The 20,840-nt window shown below is 44.1% G+C and overlaps 1 protein-coding gene across 2 annotated transcripts in view; it reads right to left on the reverse strand.

The window, feature by feature from the left end:
* Positions 1 to 7,245: 7,245 nt before the first annotated feature.
* Hbs1l (HBS1 like translational GTPase) overlaps positions 7,246 to 20,840 on the reverse strand; it is a 67,565-nt gene continuing 53,970 nt past the window's right edge. For both annotated transcript variants that reach the window (XM_051164299.1, XM_051164301.1), the window contains 7 exons: positions 20,741 to 20,809; positions 18,652 to 18,756; positions 14,907 to 14,997; positions 14,458 to 14,566; positions 10,806 to 10,906; positions 7,926 to 8,070; positions 7,246 to 7,399 (listed from right to left, as the gene is read on the reverse strand). In XM_051164299.1, the coding sequence (XP_051020256.1) occupies positions 7,388 to 7,399; positions 7,926 to 8,070; positions 10,806 to 10,906; positions 14,458 to 14,566; positions 14,907 to 14,997; positions 18,652 to 18,756; positions 20,741 to 20,809 (632 nt within the window). In that variant the 3' untranslated portion in view covers positions 7,246 to 7,387. The remainder of the gene's footprint in view (positions 7,400 to 7,925; positions 8,071 to 10,805; positions 10,907 to 14,457; positions 14,567 to 14,906; positions 14,998 to 18,651; positions 18,757 to 20,740; positions 20,810 to 20,840) is intronic.

A 20,840-nucleotide genomic window follows, 5' to 3' on the forward strand; every position in this document is an offset into this window, starting at 1 on the left:
ATTTGCATATCGGGCACCAGGAGCAGTCCTGATGCCCTCCAGAACATTCCAGATTCCAAACTCTCGACAGTTCTTGAAGGCAGTGAGCAGCTGGTCAGTTACAAGAAATGGATAACGTCCTAAACTAACACCACATTCCACACTCACAGTCTCTTCAGATTGTCCTTTCAAATCAGCAGTGTGCACACATGCGGGTGACCTCACACTGCGTGCTCACCACTTGAGCACTAAGTACAAGGCATAAAGACAGTGGACTCTGCAGAATAACTGCCCATGAAATAACCACCATTACCCCACCCCCCTCTCTACAGAAGAAATTGAGCCTCCGAGAGGTGAGACCATGTCTTCAAGGTCACACATGACCACAGGGCCTCGCCACCTTGACCTTGGGGACAGATGGGAGGACAGGATCCATTGCTTGTCTTCTTCTGTTTTCATCTTGGCAGCCTTCTCCCTGAAATGTGCCCTCCATGCCCAAACCAGGGCTGCAGTGATACCTACATAGTCTAGACAGGCCATGAAATGAAGATACAAAGCAAAAATGCATATGTCATGTACAGCAAAGCACAGAATCTTGTCAGTTCTACAAAATTGATTTAAAAAAAAAAAAAGTGGAATCTGTAATAAAAAGCAATTTGTATCTGAGAGAACAGTTGGCCAGGAATGTATTAGTGATGTTGGCTCATCTTTAATCAAGAAATGGGCCACACAGAAAGGGTCTCTACTGGCTAATTGAACTAGAGAGTATTTTTAACTTTTAATATTGGTCTGGGAATGTTAAGAGTACATGTCTTTCTCCCATGCTGGCAGGGTAACACAGAACACTTCTTGGAGCAACTTGCCAGTGTCGCCACATTAATATAGACTACTTTGGGTCTAATGATTTCCCTTTAACAAATCTCTCCTTAAAAAATATTTGCTCACAAACAAGAAATACCAAGACATCCAATTTTTACAAATATGAAGCTGAGAGCACAGTCAGGGTCCGTAGTAAGCTTTTCAAAGTTGAAGACCAAGAAGTATCTGCATATTCTTTCTTTGAGTGCCACCAGGCCTCCCCACCAAGGGGAGGTGGTCAAATATAGGGCACCAGAGTTTATGTCAGAGTCAATCCCTGTTGTCCACATAACTGTGGAGAATGTCCTGTCCATTGGCTAAAGCAAAGTAGGGGTTCGATGTTTACTACTTGTATTGTCCTTGGTGGCACTTAAAGAAAGAATAAGCAAACTACCAAGATGAGACTTGATAGCCTATGACCATATAGTGAGGGAGGAGGTCCCCCTTGATCATAGACCTAGAGGAGGGGAATAGGGTGAAAGCAGGAGGGAGGAACCGGAGGATACAGTGATGGGATAACAACTGAATTGTAATCTGAATAAATTAATTAAATAATATAAAAATTTTTTAAAAGAAGTATTTGCACAGATGCATAGATGATAGAGTGCTGTGGTTAATTTAGAAGTATGGCCTAATGAATGTTTATGATTAGGCTGTATTTACGACTATGGTATTTACTAATCCACTATCGACCAATAAAAACACAAACACCTGTTATATTTTACAATAGCCCTGGTTCACCTAGGCCAGGGCAGATATTAATCCCCTAAACTACCTCCCATATCGGGGCAGGTATCCCATACCCTGCCCCAATCCCATGCCACCTGCTTCTAATAATTTCTATCAAGTTACCTACCATCCATAATCCCAAATACTTGCTAATGTTCTTCATCTAGCCCAAATCCTCCATCCACTCTGGCCATGTGCTTTGTCTCCACCTCACCCATGCCACAGCCTCCTTCCTTTTCACCATCATGTAAATAGCATGCCACTGCAGTTTGAGTCTACCATTAACAGCTTTCATTAATATAGATTTGCCAACATTTAGGAACTATTAACAAAAATCCAGTTCATTCATCTTTCCTTAATTTTTACCTAATGCCTTTCTTCTGTGGGATCTGATTCATGGCCCCACATTACACATGCTTTGCCTGGCAACAGGTTCAGGTTTTCTTGTTTGACGACCTCAGTTTTGGGGTCAAGAATTTTGTACAACAGCCTTCTAATGGAATTTGATCTTTTCCTCAAGACCAGACTAGCATTGAGGCTTTCTGAGCAGCAGACCCAAAGGTCACTGTTATGCATGCTGGTAACTGTGACCAGCATTTCCCTGGCACTGACATTAACCACCTGGCTAAGGTAGTACTTAGGAGGCTTCTCCAGTTAGATGTATTATTTCCCAGCCATTTTCCCATAGTGTGTTCATCAGAAGGTTGCAGGGCTGGGAGATGTCTCACTGGTAAAGCGTTTGCCTGAGTTTGGATACCCAGAACCTACATGAAAACCAGAGCATCAAAGGGTGTGCCTGTAATTCCTAGCACTATGAAGGCAGACACGGGAGGACCCCCGGGGCTTAGTGGCCAGGCAGTCTAGCCAAATCAGGATGTGCTTGATTTACAGAGATGCCCTGTCCAAAAAAATAAAATAAAGAGGACGTTGACATCAACTTCTGGCCTACACACACTCATGAAGAAGAGGAGTCGTGTTCTGTCTCCTTGAGGGGAGAGGCACTGCCCAACCTGTTCCTATTAACATGGGCACAAGATGTTATTTCCTGAGAAAGTAGTTTTCTTTCCTAACTTTTGAAAGGAAATGTTTATTTAGCTGATTTTGCTGTATGTCATTAATTTTTAAAGGCTATAGTTTGAATCCTTTCTATTATAGACACACGTAATACACACATGCATGTGTATTGTTATCTGCTACATAATATAAATACGTAATGCAGGCAACATATGTGTATGTGCTACATGCCTATTTTTTAACTCTGATGATTTATACTTTTGCATTTCCACAAATAACCTGAAATGACATAACTAGTGAAAAAGCACAAAATCACAGTAGGTTAAGAGTGGGGAAGGATATAGTGAACAGATAATAAGACACAGATCAGATAAAACCATCAACACAAGGTCCTGCATAGTTTGTGGGCTGAGCATCAAATTTAGTGAGAGCTTCCTAGCAGCCCAAGAAGCCCTGGGCCACAGCAGGCTCTATGGGAGCTTCCTGTTTATGCCTAAATGCCACACTATTGCATAGAGAACTGTTCTAGCGGCCGAGCTTAGCTCGCTCCAGCACTAGAGCGGGGTTGGCTATTTGACCCTCACATGGGAGAGGGTGAGGAAGGTGACCTTCAAACAGAAGAGCCCCAGAGCATCCCACAGGGCTTTACAGACAGGTGGGTCCCTGCCAGTCAGATGTCATCACTGTGGAGGCCATTGTGTCAATGTCCCAGGAGACAGTACTGGTCTGAAACTTCCACCTGGCCACCTAGAGAGCGGACTGCTGCAGGATGGCTGTGAAGAGGCAGCAGTCAACACAGGCTGGCTAGGCCCCCAGTACAGAATTGACTGGAACTGGGGAGATGACAGGGCCCTGTCCATCGGCTCCTTTTCAGTCTGCATCCTCGCTCCTCTAAACCCACGGTGTTCCGTTATCTCAAAGTTCACACTATTAAGGTGACTGACTATGCTTTTATTACACCAAACCTATGGAGATTAAGCTGTTGAAAATCCAAGGTTTCCTTCATCACTAAGAATGCACATCTGTGAGGTGTTTCAGAAGATAAACCCAGCCACAGGGACAATGGCTCAGGTGGAAATGTCAGTATGCAGTCACCCATAGGGCACCTACAATGTGCCACAGGATTATACCTTCTATTGAGATTTTCTGGCTTAGAGGTTCTGAGGTCTGATATTGTCAGCATGCCAACAGGCCCACTGAACAAACGTGTGAGACCATTTTAACATCGATTTCCCTGTTCACTTAGGAACCATGAGAATTAGGAAACTCACAATCATGAGCACACTCCTGGAGTATCCTTTTCCTTTATCGGACCAAATGATAATTACCACATCAAACCTGGAAACTAAATATGCAAAGTTCACCTCAGTCTCATCGTAAGCAGAGCAATTGAGGGCACTCAGAGATAACAAAACACTGATGAACTCACAAGAAACGAGGAGACTTGGGCCAAGTTCATGCCTAACAGCATCTGGGTCTCTCAGGGCACACTCATGCCTGTCCTTGTTCGGACTGGCCATGGCTGCTGTGGTGTGATGCTGTGTCCCTTCAGGACCCAGGTTCGGGTTTAACCCTGCCATCAGCAGTATGCAGGTGGGCACTCCAGAGCTGACTAGGAGTCCGTACCTGGCCTCGTCTGTCAGTGCCCTTGTAGTGGACTAGAGGAAGCGATCGGAGGACAGCGTTGCTCAGCCTGGCAAGGAGGTTGCAAGAGAAGCAAGGACTATTTACCACACAGCAAATCTACTGTCTCCTCATCATGGTCTCCCAGTTCCAAGAACAGCAAGGATGGAGTGTCTCTCGCAGATGACCTAATGTCAGATATTCTGTCACAGTAGAACAGACCTGTATGTGTACTCAGAGGGGACAAAAGTGCCACAGCTCACTCTTTTGAAGGTCCAGGGACAACCAAACTCTCTTGTGCATCATGCTATATTTTTGTTGTTGAATTAATCCTCAGAAGATACAGTTGCTTCTGTTTCCCACATTGACTCCTCTCCTGTTCCCTTGTGCAGCGGACATCTCTGACCAACGGGAGGGCGTGGTCTTTGGTGTCCCCAGATCCACTACAGTGCATCTGGGCAAGGACCTGTTCCTGTGAGTGGAACTGGAGCATGCTGTGCTTTTCTGTGGTTGTGTTCATGACTTTCAGCTTTGAACAATTTTTGGCTGCTCTCTCTCACTTGTATGCTGCTATGCAACCACTCTCTGCAGCTGAACTTTGTAGAACTCCTAAGATGCAAACAGACCTCCTCCTCCAATTTCTTACTGGCCAAAAATTTCCTCTCTGACCACCCAGGTAAGTTTTCTGATCTCTATTCTAAGTCATTATATTTGTGCTCCACCTCATCGGTTTGAACACCAGATTGTAGTTTTAATTAATTGTTATCATTTCACCTTCTAGAACAGCGGTTTGCAACCTGAGGTTTTTCCCGTTTGAGGGGTCAAGTGGACCTTTCACAGGGGCCATCTAAGATCATTGGAAAATACATTAAGATTCATAACAGAAGCCAGGCATGGTGGCATTTGCCTTTAATCCCAGCACTCAGGAGGCAGAGGCAGGCAGATCTCTGTGAGTTCGAGGCCAGCCAGATCTACCAAGCAAGTCCAGGACAGCCAAGACTACACAGAGAGACCCTGTCTCAAAAAACAAAACAAACAAAAAGATTCATAACAGTACCAAAATTACAGTTATGAAGTAGCAACAAAATAATGTTATGGTTGGGGGTCACCACAACCTGAGACATATTAAGGGATCACAGCGTTAGGGACGTTGAGAACCATGTGCTCTAGAAGGCAACTTTGTAAAACATGCCTGGCACTTTTTGAAATAGCTTCTTGCTTGCACTTCTACCTTTTAAATAAATATAGGCTTATGATATTTTCACCAGCTATTTAAATTCTTCAGCTAATGCTTCTGTATCTGCAGTCTAAGGAGGGTAGCTAAAAACCATTAGAATTGGCTAAAAGCTATTTAAAGAAAAGGTTTACGTCCACATCTACTAGGCCAGAGTTGATTCTGCAACATTTAACTTTCCAGTGCTGTTAGTATTTACTTATTGGTTTGGTTTTTGTTTTGTTTTGTTTTAAAACAGTGTGTTCTCCCTACACATGGTCATTCTATTTCTGAAAGCTATTCCTCTACAAACTTTGTTCACATGACCTATAAGGCAGAATGAGAATTCAAACAGCTTAAATTACATTATTTGATACATTTTCACGATGCATTTTTGAGGGGCACTAAAGGTCAGGCTATGTAATCAGGCCAGTCTTGAGTTCATGGTCTTTTGTGACTCTCACTGAACTTGTTTGCTTTTTTATTAATTAATTCAGTTACCCAAAATCAGTCTTCAAACTTGTGGTTGTCAGGATAAACTTCTTAGTGTAGTCACAGTATGTCCCGTATCTGGACTCCGTTCAATTATTTCACTATGTTGTTTTAAGGTGCATCCTACAACTATATTTACATCACTAATTACATCCTAAAGTGGCCTCACTGAGGAGGATGAGGCCTCTGACAGACAAGAGCTAGCCTGGTGCTTGCGTTGAGGCCAAAGTTCTGCTCAACACTTACACCCTTCAAAAAAGCCCCTTCATTTCTATTACTACTTACTTATGCTAAATTCTTAATTTAAGATGTTATTTTAAAATAGCTGACATCTACACAGTGCTTTCTATTATTATGGTATGAGTGCAATTGTGACAAGCACGCCCCCAGCAGCACAAGGGATCGTGCACTGTGCGGTGCAGCAGGCGGAGTGGGGCACACCTGTAATCCCAGGGCCTGGAGGACCCAGGGTTAGAGCCACCTGAGCCACACAGGAAGTCCAAGGCCAACCTTGGCTATACAGTAGAGCACTAGAAAATAAATTTAAGGGGGAGGGGGCTAGGAGGTATTAAATTTGGAAATCTAGCAATATACCAAATGAAGATGATCCAACAAATCAAATCCATCAATAAACTTTCAAGTTTGTTGTTGGAACTTTGAAGAACAACTGAGTCTTGACCCAGATATGGCAAATAATTTCAAAAGGATGAAAAACCCAAGGTATGGTCAGAAGTGGCTAAGGATAAACTTGATTCACAATTAGCATAAAAAGCAACAAATCATGTTAGTCAGAAAACCCCTGGGTAAAAAGATGCCACACAGTGCCCAAGTCTCATCTGGTGACGGGTAGAGTCCCTCATAAATGTTCAAGGGATAAGACATGGTTTTTGCAATACATTCAAACTAAGGCATTTTATTAGCTGGCTTTTCAACTTAAATAACATCTTAGTGACCTAAGAACAGCTCTCAGTCTCTTTACACCACACTTTGTCAGGTAGACTTGTTGAATGTGAGGGATGTTTTCCTTTTCCACACAATAGCTTTACTGTTACTGTCAGTAAATCTTTTCTTAGTGTAACTAAAAAAAGCACCAGGTCAAAGACTGACTATGTCACAAGCCCCATTAAGACACCCTTCCTTAAAACATGCACAAAACAGGAGAATGGAAAAAGAGAAAACGCTTTTTTGGTTTGGCTGGAAGCTGAGTCCATTTCATGATGATGTACGCGTCTTCCTGTGCTTCCCACGAGTCAGGGGATGCATTTACCACTGCCACAAAGGGAGAGTCTGCTTTTGAAATGGAAGTTCCATGTTGGCCTTTCTTTGCCAGGTGGCAACTTGGAATTTTGCAGGAGTGATTATTAATACTTCCTGGCAGCTAATTATAGCTTTAGTTTCTCTCATCTACAAACATTTCAACCCCATGTTTCTGTCACTATCTCACTGCAGTTGGACACACGGTGAAAACTGGACCCATCATCACTCTTTTATCTGCAAAAGAAAAAAAAAAAAGATGCCACTATCATCTGAAACACTTTACAAGAACAATGACGAAAACGAGTGATGGTGGAACACATTTTTTTCCTTTACCAGTTCTCTACATATTTTGTTTTCTTACACTAAAATATTGGATATTAATCATGAGAATGTAGAAGAAAATTCAAACTAACGGGATTCCTCGGTTCAGTTCTGGCTATTTCGCCAAAATGTCGTCATGCTCTGTCATATACAGAAGGTGTGTGTGTTTCAGAAAATGTTTAGAACTACATTAATTAAATTTTTTGGATGAATTATTTTAAGTACACTGAAAGCCAGCAATTTAAAGATAGGTAACATGAATTTTTCTACCAAACAAGATTAGGACTCCTAATTCATTTGACTACAAGCTACTTTTCTCCTTTTCTCCTTTAAAAACTATTTAATTTCTAGTGCCAGTATTGTGCACTCCCGTGAGCTATAGCACCTCAGGCCCACCTGTGAAAGGAGAAACAGACAAGGCTCAGCAACAGTCGGTTACCTCAGTGACAACGCCAGCAGCTATTGTGGAGCCACCGTACCGCAGCATGAACCTCCCCAGCTCCTTGAAGTCCTTGTAGAGCTCCAGAGCCACCGGCCTCTGTGTCTGCAGCTCTACCAGCGCATTCTGGCCCTTGGTCAGCAGCCTGTTAGGAATGGAAGGAAAAGAAGAAACAAATGAGCTCCTGAGAGGTGAGGGGGTCACACCCAAGCAGCAAACCAGCTCAGTCTTCAAACCCAGGAGAACACGCTCATGTGTGCACGCTTTAAGTGTAAGCCTGTGCCTCTGAAGTCAAGCACAGCTGTGTCCCTCTAGCACTCTGTGTCCTGTCCATAATGCTCAAACACCCATCCTGACCGACGCTTCCCCACCATCCCTGAGGAAAAGAAGAGGTTTGTTATCTAACAAAGCGAGTGATAAAGCTTAACACTGCCAGGACACTAACTCTTCACCTTCTTTTAGACGTGTTTATTTACTTTGCAGTTCTGAGGATTTACCTTGGACGTCACACATGCTAGGTGTATTGCACTAGACTTCACACGTGCTAGGTGTATTGCACTAGACTTCACACGTGCTAGGTGTATTGCACTAGACTTCACACATGCTAGGTGTATTGCACTAGACTTCACACGTGCTAGGTGTATTGCACTAGACTTCACACGTGCTAGGTGTATTACACTAGACTTCACACGTGCTAGGTGTATTGCACTAGACTTCACACGTGCTAGGTGTATTGCACTAGACTTCACACGTGCTAGGTGTATTGCACTAGACTTCACACGTGCTAGGTGTATTGCACTAGACTTCACACAGGTGCTAGGTGTATTACACTAGACTTCACATGTGCTAGGTGTATTGCACTAGACTTCACACGTGCTAGGTGTATTGCACTAGACTTCACACGTGCTAGGTGTATTTTGCACTAGACTTCACATGTGCTAGGTGTATTGCACTAGACTTCACACGTGCTAGGTGTATTGCACTAGACTTCACACGTGCTAGGTGTATTACACTAGACTTCACATGTGCTAGGTGTATTGCACTAGACTTCACACGTACTAGGTGTATTGCACTAGACTTCACACGTGCTAGGTGTATTACACTAGACTTCACACGTGCTAGGTGTATTACACTAGACTTCACACGTGCTAGGTATATTACACTAGACTTCACACGTGCTAGGTGTATTGCACTAGACTTCACACGTACTAGGTGTATTGCACTAGACTTCACACGTGCTAGGTGTATTACACTAGACTTCACACATGCTAGGTGTATTACACTAGACTTCACACGTGCTAGGTTTATTGTACTAGGCTTCTGTAGCATGCACAGGGAGAGAAAACTCAACATTAGATACAGGAGCCAATTTCAATTGAAAAGTCCTCTAAATAATTGTCTGGGTCATGCAAGCCAGACACAAACAACCCCACAGAGAAGAACATTTATGTAAGTCACTGAGCCAGTTAAGAATCCTGTCTCTGCCACTTGTAAGCTCCATATGAGTACTGAGGCTATAAGTCCAGGGACAGCACTCATGGCAGAGCCTAGGAAACACAGACCTTAGAAATGCCATTCGTATAGACCTGTGGTGTTTCCCAAGGCATCACAGTAAGCACTGATGTGAGACTCTTAGGACTCCGTGAAGAGAGAGGCAGCACAGCCCTTCCTCCCTGAGGAGCAGTCTGCTTTTTAAGTACAGACTCTCTTCACTGCCAGTCAGCTCTTACCCAGATGCAGAAGATGAGAAAAGAAGGGGTTTTTGGGTAGGATTCCCAACAGGGCTCCAATGACAGAGACCTCACAGTGCAGGCAGCCAAACCCACCTGGGACATGGGATGGCCTTGGCTTGTACCAGCAAGAGTCTGTGTTCTGCGATATGCACCTGCATTACTTTATTCTATAGATAGATGCTCAGTTTCTCAGAAAGAACAACTATCCACTCCTCAGACTCTGCCCACTCCTCAGACTCTGTCCTGTCCACTCCTCAGGCTCTGTCTACTCCTCAGGCACTGTCCACTCCTCAGACTCTGTCCTGTCCACTCCTCAGACTCTGTCCACTCCTCAGGCACTGTCCACTCCTCAGACTCTGTCCTGTCCCCTCCTCAGACACTGTCCACTCCTCAGGCACTGTCCACTCCTCAGACACTGTCCACTCCTCAGGCACTGTCCTCTCCTCAGGCACTGTCCACTCCTCAGGCACTGTCCACTCCTCAGACACTGTCCTCTCCTCAGATACTGTCCACTCCTCAGGCACTGTCCATTCCTCAGACTCTGTCCACTCCTCAGACACTGTCCACTCCTCAGACTCTGTCCACTCCTCAGACACTGTCCACTCCTCAGACTCTGTCCACTCCTCAGACTCTGTCCACTCCTCAGGCACTGTCCACTCCTCAGACACTGTCCTTTCCTCAGACTCTGTCCACTCCTCAGACTCTGTCCTGTCCACTCCTCAGACACTGTCCTCTCCTCAGATTCTGCCACTCCTCACACACTGTCCACCTTGCTCTCTGACAAGGTCCCTCAGTGAACTTGCCAACTGAGCCAGGCTGGTAGCCCAGTGAACGTGGGTGCACCTGGCTCTGGCTCCTCCTGTGTGCTGCTATTACAAGTGGGTACACAACAGCTTGCTTCCTTCCACGGGCTTGGAAGATCCGACTGAGGTCCTCATCCTTGCACAGCAGGCACACACATTACCAACTGAGCCATCTCTCCAACCCTTAAATGTTTATTTATCTATATTTTTTTAATCTAGCCACTAAAAAGTGATTAGTAGAAAAAGCAAACTGGATCCCACTTACCCCAGTACACACATGAGCTTCGCTGTAAGGAATTTGCCTAAACTGTTAGTGTCTATGATTTCTGCATTAGAACACTCACTTGGGCTTCTTCTTTGTGACTTCTCCAGTACTTTTGTTTAGGACGCTAATCAGTCGTTTAATAACAGCAGGCTCACTGACAGTTTGGTAGTGTAACAGCACCTAAAACAAACAGACAAAATGTAATACAAAGCACTACTACTACACAGTCCTAGCCTTTGCTTGTGGCACATGATAAACCACGCTCATCAACCACCACGGCGCAGGCACTTCCTACTGATGCTCCAGCAGGCCTCTCTCAGTCCCACACAGTGAGGAAAGTGCACCGTGCGCCACAGTGACAGTGAGGAGAAGCTGGGTCCTGGCTTAACGGCTCCTATCGACCTAGTGACAACCTCACAGGTGTCTGTCTCTACTTCGTCTGTAAATATGGGCAACGCCAACACAGGTCCAGAGGCTCCTCACAATTTTCAACCCTACCCCCAAACCTAAAAACTCAAAAGTGTTTCTCCAAAATCTGTTATAAACCTATTTAAGCAACTAAGTTTCGTGCGTTTCATGTGCGACGGACATTAACTAGCTACGGCGCAAAAACAGTCTGTTTCAGATCTGATGTTGGATGCCGTCTCTTCCTTTTTAGAGTTTTAGACAGCATGTACGCATTCAGCTTTCTAATAAAATCCTTTCATTTCTGAATTCTGAATACACTGGTCAGAGGGCGCCAGGATCACACTTCATTCGTGATCGCGAGAACCAAGTATCCACTGTCCCATTACGTTGTTAGCTCTGACACCAAGCACATGGACATGACACCAGAGGCACAGACTAAAAAAGAAACTGGATTTCTCCAAAATTACAAATTACAAAATTACACTGCGGACACCTCAGAGTGAGAGGGCAGCCGCTGAATAGGATCTACTGTTCCCACACTCAGAATGATGCGACTGCAGGGCTTTAGCCTGGGGTGAGAACATTCTTGACATGGGCAGCAGCGATGGTCATACAATACAGAGAGTACACTGAATTATATACTTAATGTAAATTTCCTTAGATGTAGTAACTGCAGTAAAATAAAATATAAATTAAAACTTAATCTGTCTTATGATTTCCTCTTAAGATGTGCATGTCTCATCATCACAATTAGATATTTATACATACAAGTGTCCTCGCAGAACTCCGCACTCACTAGAAAAACTTAATTGTTTAAGAAGGACTTTGTTAAAAAAAAAAAAAGGACTTTCTTAAATTTTTTCTACCACAGCAACTAGATATGACCACGTTTCCCACTCAAATGTTACCCTGATAGGCCGTAGAGCAGTGGGTCTCAGCCTGTGGGTCTCAACTCCTCGGGGGTGCAATGACCTTTTGCTGGGGTCAGTATCAGATCTTTACATTACTATTCATAACAGTAGCAAATTTACAGTTTCGTGATGGTGGTCAGACAGCACAAGGAACTGCAATGAAGGGCTGCAGCGTCAGGAAGGCTGAGACACTTGTGGTACAGTCTCTTAAAGCAGCTGACAGCTCCCAGCTCATGCTAATTTTTAAGAAACTGCTATAGACAGGAAGATGGTACTACTATTTGAAATGAGTGTTGCTGTTCTGAGTGCTCTCCGTTGGTAAATATTGTGTATGTAATCACAGCTTCAGTGCCCTCGCTTTCTAGGAGTCCCTTTCATTGATTCACAAGCAATCACCTAGGACCTACTTGCTGACTGACACATGAATCCTAATGGTTAGTTGATAAAATACTTTATAACAACTCTTTTGTGAAATACTTTTTAAAAGGTGAGTAAAAGTACAATATGATTATTAAAGTATTTAAATATCTAAAAACACACTGACTACATGTATATAGAAATAAGAGCCATAAGCAAAGCATAAGATTATCTCCTAGGTCTATAATCATATGGGTCTGAACGTCCTATGTGAACCTCTGCCTGGCTCCGCAGACAGCATTAAAGACTTTAAGGAGTTGAGAGATTAATTACCATCCTGGGTTATTTCACTTCTTCTCCTAAAAAGGTTCCCAGGGTCAAAAATCAAAATAAAAGGTAAAAATCCATGTGATTTGTAACTTTGGATGCATATCATTCTAGATTAGGATAAGACGTTATTTGACACAAACACTGCATATTTATGTAAAGTAACAGCTTTTCTGAATTTATACAAACAAGAACCCTGCATGGTGAAAGTGGCTCACAGAGCACCTGTACCACATGATCTGATGGGGAAAGAATTGCCTGACGGCGGAGTTACAAGTGCAGGGAACCACATGAGTGTGGCCTCAGGTCTAGGAGAGGAAAATTACACATGACATTCAGAATTCACAAGTGACTTCGTTCTGGAAGAAGGGGCACTATGACAAACTCCTCATCCAGAAGGATGCAGCTGCATCATGCAGGGGTCATAAGTGGCTGCAGTAGTCAGAGCTCGCCAACAGACGACAGAGCCCAGAATAAACCTGAAATCTTGTGTGCACACACACCAGGATGACAGCATGTGAGTGTGTACACACACATGCCAGGAGGACAGCGTGTGAGCGTGTGCGCACACATGCTGGGAGGACAGCGTGTGAGCATGTGTGCATACATGCTGGGAGGACAGCGTGTGAGCGTGTGCGCACACATGCTGGGAGGACAGCGTGTGAGCATGTGTGCATACATGCTGGGAGGACAGCGTGTGAGCGTGTGTGCATACATGCTGGGAGGACAGCGTGTGACTGTGTGTGCACACATGCTGGGAGGACAGCGTGTGAACGTGTACGCACACATGCTGGGAGGACAGCGTGTGAACGTGTACGCACACATACAGGGAGGACAGCGTGTGAATGTGTACGCACACATGCTGGGAGGACAGCGTGTGAACGTGTACGCACACATGCTGGGAGGACAGCGTGTGAACGTGTACGCACACATACAGGGAGGACAGCGTGTGAGTGTGTCTGCACACATACAGGGAGGACAGCGTGTGACTGTGTATGCACACATGCTGGGAGGACAGCGTGTGGGCGTGTACGCACACATGCCAGGAGGACAGCGTGTGAGTGTGTCTGCACACATACAGGGAGGACAGCGTGCTAGCATGAAACATGCTGAGGTCAAAACAAGGTTATGCAATCACAGAATATTTTTATTTTCAGTATTTGTGTGACTTTCTAACCTTTTAGACTAATCTACCACTTTTATAACCAGCAATACTGAAAATGTGTGTATTAAACAAAACAGAAGCACTCAAATTAAAACACTAGGGAAGCTTTATTACCCAGTAAAAAGTCTATCATTTCTCCCAGAAAAACTATATACCATCAGTTTGAATCAACTGATTATGAAATACCATCTCTTGAAAAAAGAGCTTAGACTTAAGAATTAAAATAAAGGCTGGAGAGGTGCCTCAAGGGTTAAAAGCACTGGCTGCTCTTCCAGAAGACCTAGGTTCGATTCCCACAACTGCTTGTAACACCAGTGACGGGAATCTCTGTCCTTCTGGCCTCTGTGGACACGCACATAGTGTGCAGACACACACGAGGACATGCACCCACACATAGAAAATAAATAATGAAATACATATTTCTTTAAAGAATCAAAGTAAGGAACAAAAATAATTTCTTTCAGATCCTCACTTGATTCTCTGAATTAGGAAAGCCATTCATTTAGGGCAACCGAGGACTCCCCTGAGTTCACAGAAGCAAGGACAGAGCACTGGAGACTTACAGGAAATCCTTTCGTGATGGGGACTTCAATCCTGAAGATGAGGAGCCGGGCTCTGAAGCGAGTGCAAGCTCTGATAGGTTCTTTGGGGCCACAAAATACGCAGCCAACACTATAAAAACAGAGGGGTATGGGAAGAGAGAGACAGAAAGAGAGAGGAGAGAGAATGGATGAATGAACACGAAGAAGAGCACTTGAAAAGAAATAAACAGCTAACTAACTAAGCATGTTCTCTAACTGCCTCCAAGCTTCCCCGCGGCACAGCTTTCCTCTCAAGCACACACTGGATTTGTGTGCCAACATGAATTAACTCCCATCTTAGATGGCATTTGCTAAAATTGTATTTGGCCAAATAAAATCCTGGCTAAATTGACCTAGTGGATTGCAAAACTCATGTACTCCGATGTCCTTCATCTGGCACAAGGGCTGTTAAAACTCGCTTTCTTACTCACTTGATCTTGATGATATCCATCCCAACCAAAGTGAGACTAACGTGATCGCCCGCCGCTGCCCAATCGACAGGTTCATCATGCAGAGTGATTCCTGGAAATGAGTAAAAACCAAAGCCTGCAGTGAAACACCTCTGCACAGAGCACAACAGCAGCGCTTGGTGGGGTGCCCTTCACCCCTGTATGCATCGTTTTCAGTCTGACTGGCGTCAAGGAAGCCTGGTTCCTCAGACTTGACACTGTGCTGCCATTTGCCCACAGGAGCCGGTTTCTTCTCATTTAACCAAATATTTAAAACTCATTTACATGATGAAGCCACAGATCTCAGCAGGCTTCATTTAAACACGGCTATTAGCTTAATGGGCACAGGCACAGTTAAATACTCTGAATAATTAATAATTATTAAATTATTCCTAACTGACAGGACTGGTAAGGGTGGCTGGCAGTACTTTATTCTCTTGAGCTCTCCTGCCCTTCCATCCACCCAATGCACAGCCTAGGCTGGCCGTGAACTCAGATTCTCCCGCCTTTAACTCCTGGGTTCTAGGATTACAAGTGTAGCCTCATATGGACAAGCTTTGTCTTCAATCAGAGAATGTCGGGAACGAAGCCCACATTCCGGGGCGTGTGTGCTGTGGCGCAGCAGTGCTCTGTCATGAGCCTCAGGGTCACTCGACTAGCCCTTCACTATTCCTACACACCACAACTCATCACAGGAGAGGAAGGAAACAGCAGTACAACTTAACTTAAAAATAATGTCGGACATCACCACATCCCTACTCACTTCAAGGCAGTCCCAAGGAGCAGTTCCTCAGGGCAGTACTCAGCGTCCTTGTCCCACAGCCTTGAAACAAAGCCTATGCTGTTTCCCTTGATGCGTTAGGTTTACAGTTCACTTACTTTCCACTGGAAGCTGGGCTTCTGAGGACGATGGTACGCAGGCCAGCGGTGGAGAACTGTTCTAGGCTGACACGTTTTTAATAAATCACATGCCCCACATTTCCTTACAAAACCGTATGTGTTCCCTGTGTGACATGCTCTTTTAGGACAATATTCTTGGCTTCAAAAATTTACTAATTTAAATACAAAATTAACTAAATATCAGTGAAATATCAACTAATTTAAATTATTTAATTTTTAAATGTAACTGAAAATGGTTGTATCTGTATTTACTAGAAATAGGGACTTGAAGAATATAAGGTAGCTAATTTAATGCAACAGAGATTGCCTTAGCGCTTTTCATATTTATTGACAGATTTTTCTAAAATGCTTATATTGCTCTTTTCTCTCACCATGTTAGCATTGCATATTTATTTTCCATAAGCTTTCTCCTTGGCGAGTCATTACAAAAAGGAGCTTTCTTTTACTTTCTTCCTTTAACACTCTAGACACTTGATAAGTTTTGCCATTTGAGTTTTAGTTTTTGCAGACAACCCAAGCTGCCTGGCCACCAAGTAACTCACAATGTCATCTACAGTGGGCCCGGAGTGCACTCCTCCACCCTTCTCCCCCTCCCACATGCTGGGACTCTATGCGTGAGCCATGACCCTTAAGTGTGATGCCACTGGAGTGAAGGAAGGGCTGACTTGGACTGGTACTTGATGGCAGCCAAGCCTCCGTGCTTGGGGTTAATAGGCAGTGTCACAGGTGTACCTCAAATATTTACAGCAAAGAGCATATGCCGTGGGTTGGAGTCGGAGCCTCTCCTGCTACACAGCAGCTTCTTGAACAACTGCCCGCTAGAGGGAATGCTTATCTCCGTAAGGAGAACAGCAGGCAGACGGCAGTAAGGAACGTGGGCTTTCAAAGGCCATCCAGGGATGCAGTGTGAAGGCCTATATTACAGTGATTTTAGGATCACATTCTTTTTTTTTTAAGATTTATTTATTTTATTTATTGCATATGAGTGCTTTATCTGCAGAAGAGGGTATCAGATTACATTATAGATGGTTGTGAGCCACCATGTGGGAATTGAACTCAGGACCTTTGGAAGAGTAGGTGGCGCTCTTAACCACTGAGCCATCTCTCCAGCCCCTAGGATCACATTCTTAACTCACAGCTGCTGATTTCCAGAGTGTTTCAGTTTGCATATGTGTGTGAGAGTATGTGTCTGTGTATGTGACTGAGTGCTGTGTGTGCGTATGTGTGTGTAAGTGTCCATATGTGTGTGTGTGCGTGTGTGTGTGTGTACATGTGTAAGCACATGCACGTGGAGGACAGAGGTCAGTCAGGTATTGGGCCTCTGGCACCAACCATCTCATTTTGCCAAGCAGGCTGGTTTAGTTGCCAGAGAAACCCAGAGACCTGCTTGTTTGCTTCTCCAGAGCTGCGAACGCTTATGTGAGTTCTGGGGGCTGGGCGCAGCTCTCCCTGCTGGCAGGGTAAGACTCTAGCGGCTGAGCCAGCTCTGCACCCAGTGCCTTAGGTCTTAGTCACTTTCAAAGCAGAAGCAGACAGCTGCCCTTGCAAACAACAGAGCTATGGTAATGGATCTTAAAATACACATCACATTTCATCTAAATAGAAATGCCATGGTCTCTGGCAGGCAAGAAGAAAGGATCAAATGGAAACAGAATTCCCATATAATCTTTAAATATAGGTTGAGTATATCACCTCAACAGATATTTACCAATTTCTTAAAATGCCTGTGGTGGCTCACGCACAGAATCTCAGCACTGGAGAGGCTATGGCAGGAGTACCACAGACTTAAGGCTAGCCTGGGCTACAGACTGAGTTCAAAGCTCTCCCGAGCTCTATGGTAAGACTGTTTATCCAAACACCAGGGCTGGGCGTGGCTCAGTGGTGCTTCTCCCTAACAGGCTCCTAGACTCAGTCCTCAGCACCCGAGTGACTGGAGTTAGGAAGAGAGAAGCAACAAGTGGCAGGTGAGCCCTAAAATTTAACTTTTAAAAATGTACATTCACATTTACAAACTTGTCAAGTACAACATGAACACAAACTAAACTACAGAGCAGCAGAGGAGTATACTGAAGACTCAACATTTCTAATAGGTCACAGTTCAGCTTACATTAGTTATAAGTTCTATCATAAAACAGCTTCCGTTTTAAGCTAGAAGTCAGACTAAGGTTAAGTAGAATTGAGAACTTTTAAAGCAAAATTTAGACAAGAACATACACAGGAAAGGGTGAGCCTGAGCCGGAAGGAGTCATCAACCATCACCACAGCACTCCCTGGAAAGCAGTGGTGGGGGCAGATGAAATTACTGTTATTTCTCCTCAACATTAGCTTCCCTGTGTTGGCCTCTTGCTTAGGTCTTCCTGTGATTGCCTTACACATATACCTCAAACACAGAAAGAGAGATAATCAAAGGTGTCATGTGTAGGTATAAACATGACCAAAGCTGTTGATTCTGAAATACAGATTCCACGTGACAAGCCGCCTGACACTGACTAGCTATTATTGGGCTGGATTCTTTAATTCCTTCTATAAATAATAATTTTTAAGCATCTGTCTGGCACATATATGGCTGGCTCAGCCTTAAACCCGATTTGATGAATCAGAGCCCCAAACAGAACGCTGCCAGGGCTAGAGTGCTGCATGTACACACAGCCACGTGCCCCAACAAGAGGAAAATCGTTTAATGTTTTTACACTGCAGTGTTCAACAGTTAGTATCATTTTGACAGTTAGTTACAATTTCAGTAAGAGGAGTTATAACTCGACTACTGATGGAGAAATGTGCTGTCTCAAGGCCTGCTGGCGACAGCACGCTGCAAACGGGCCAGTACCTTTTGCAGTGCACGTTTCATTGGGCGGCATCGCTAACAATCGATCACCAGTCTGGATATAACCAGCTTCAATTTTACCAGTCACACAAAAGCCCGCTCCTTGATCTGCAAAACATACCAACATCACATGAAACATATAGGGATACTATCGGATGCTCAACACCGCGATATTTACTGCCTCCAAAAGGCCAGGAGTCAAATGAACACCAAGCAATGGTCATGTAAGAAATTTTAATACCTCTACCAAATACGGCACACTTCACATTCCAGTTTCTCTTACAAATAAAATTATTCAGATTTATTTTATGCAGTGAAGGTTCATTCCTTTCCAGATATTTGTTGAGCAGCTAACACATACTAGACTTTCTACTAAGCTTTGTGGTCAGAGAAACAGAGGCCATTTTCTGTCAGAAGCTTATACCAGTAAAGAGAAAGACGAAGGCAAGTGCACAAAAAGGACACAAATGTGATTTAAAATAAACAGAAAAAAAATGTTCACCTAAGAATCCACAGTGGCACTCTTGTGACAAGGCTCTGTGCGAGGAAGGACGAGAGAGAGAAAACGAAGGAGGAAGATGCTCACAGCCTTGGCTAACTTCAATGTCTATGAGATTCTGATGGGCAACCTACAGTCATATTCTGAGGCAGAGGGGACAGCTGGGAAACATCAAGATGTGGGCAGTAGGGGAACGTACAGACACTAGTTCATGAAAAGCATGCAGGATAAGAGAAATGAGGCAGGAGAGCGCTGTTTCATGTTCTGAAAATGAAGCCCACACACCCAGGAGGCACACCACAAAATGAGGTGGCAGGAGAAAGTGGGTCACAGAAAAGCAGGGAGCAGAGTCTCATGGTGGATATGACAACCACCATCATCAAAAAGAATGCAAATTTACATGCAGCAGGAGTCAGAACCAGAGCACGCACTGAGGGGAACAGGCGAAGGCAGAAGCCGGGAAGCTGCCCAGAGAGAGGGCAGGAGGTCAGCAAGTATCAGTAAGAAGAGAGGCAGAGAAAGCACTGTAAGGCTGAATTAACAGAGCAGGGCTGGGGGTCAGGACTACAGGGGGTGCCCGGGTGGGTAGCCTGGCATACTTAGGAGACAGCTCACATCTTTTTCAATTATTCCAATCTATCACCACTCCACGTCTTATTCTTACAGCCCTCTGAGGTTCTCTAGGCAGGGTCTTCTACCTACTTCTAAGTTAGGCACTGAGCAGACACCTTTGTCTTCCCCCGCTCTAGGAAACAGGGTTTCCTGGTATCTTAATCACTGGTTTGCTTGTTTTTAATCATAGTTAATGGTTCTGATTGCTCATATTATATTTCCTACTTTGTGATACTATGTCCTAAGGGTAGGACACAGATGGCTAGGAAACAGGCAAGGAAGGAAGGGAAGCATGGAAACAGGTAGACACAGTGCCAACCAGGATCTCAAGGTACACACACGTGTATACATACATACATACATTCATACATACATACATACATACATACATTCATACATACATACATACATACATACATTCATACATACATACATACATACATACATACATTCATACATACATACATACATACATACATTCATACATACATACATACATACATACATTCATACATACATACATACATACATACATACATTCATACATACATACATACATACATACATTCATACATAATTATCATTTTAAGATTACGTTTATTTAGTGTCTTTGTGCATGTGTTCAGTCACCATAGTGCAAGCATGTAAAGGTCAGAAGAAAAGCTCCCAAAGTTGATTCTCTCCTTCTGCCATGTGGGACCAGGAGACTGAATTCAGGCTGTCAAGCTGGCGGCAAGTGCTTTATCTGGTGAGCCATGTTGCCAGCCCCTTACTGTGGATGTTAAGAAAGGGTGAGTTAACTGATTTGTTTAAGGTCAGGAAGATAAAGTTTAGGTCTCTTTGGCCCCTGACAGGTAAATGTAAAGTGGGGAGCGGCGTGTAAGCTGAAGGGGCCATGTGATGAGAAGAAACGAGACAATATAACAAGACATCAATGGTGGACAGGCGGCATGAGCAGCAACCCTTCGGAGTAGCACTCACCTTTGAAGACATCCGACACACATAACCTAAAAGGTTTGTCAATAGATCGCTGAGGGGGCTTGAAGGAATCTGGTAGAAAAGACAACAAAAAAATAAGGTT

Source organism: Acomys russatus, chromosome 21, assembly GCF_903995435.1.
Source record: "Acomys russatus chromosome 21, mAcoRus1.1, whole genome shotgun sequence".
NCBI classification, from domain to species: domain Eukaryota; kingdom Metazoa; phylum Chordata; class Mammalia; order Rodentia; family Muridae; genus Acomys; species Acomys russatus.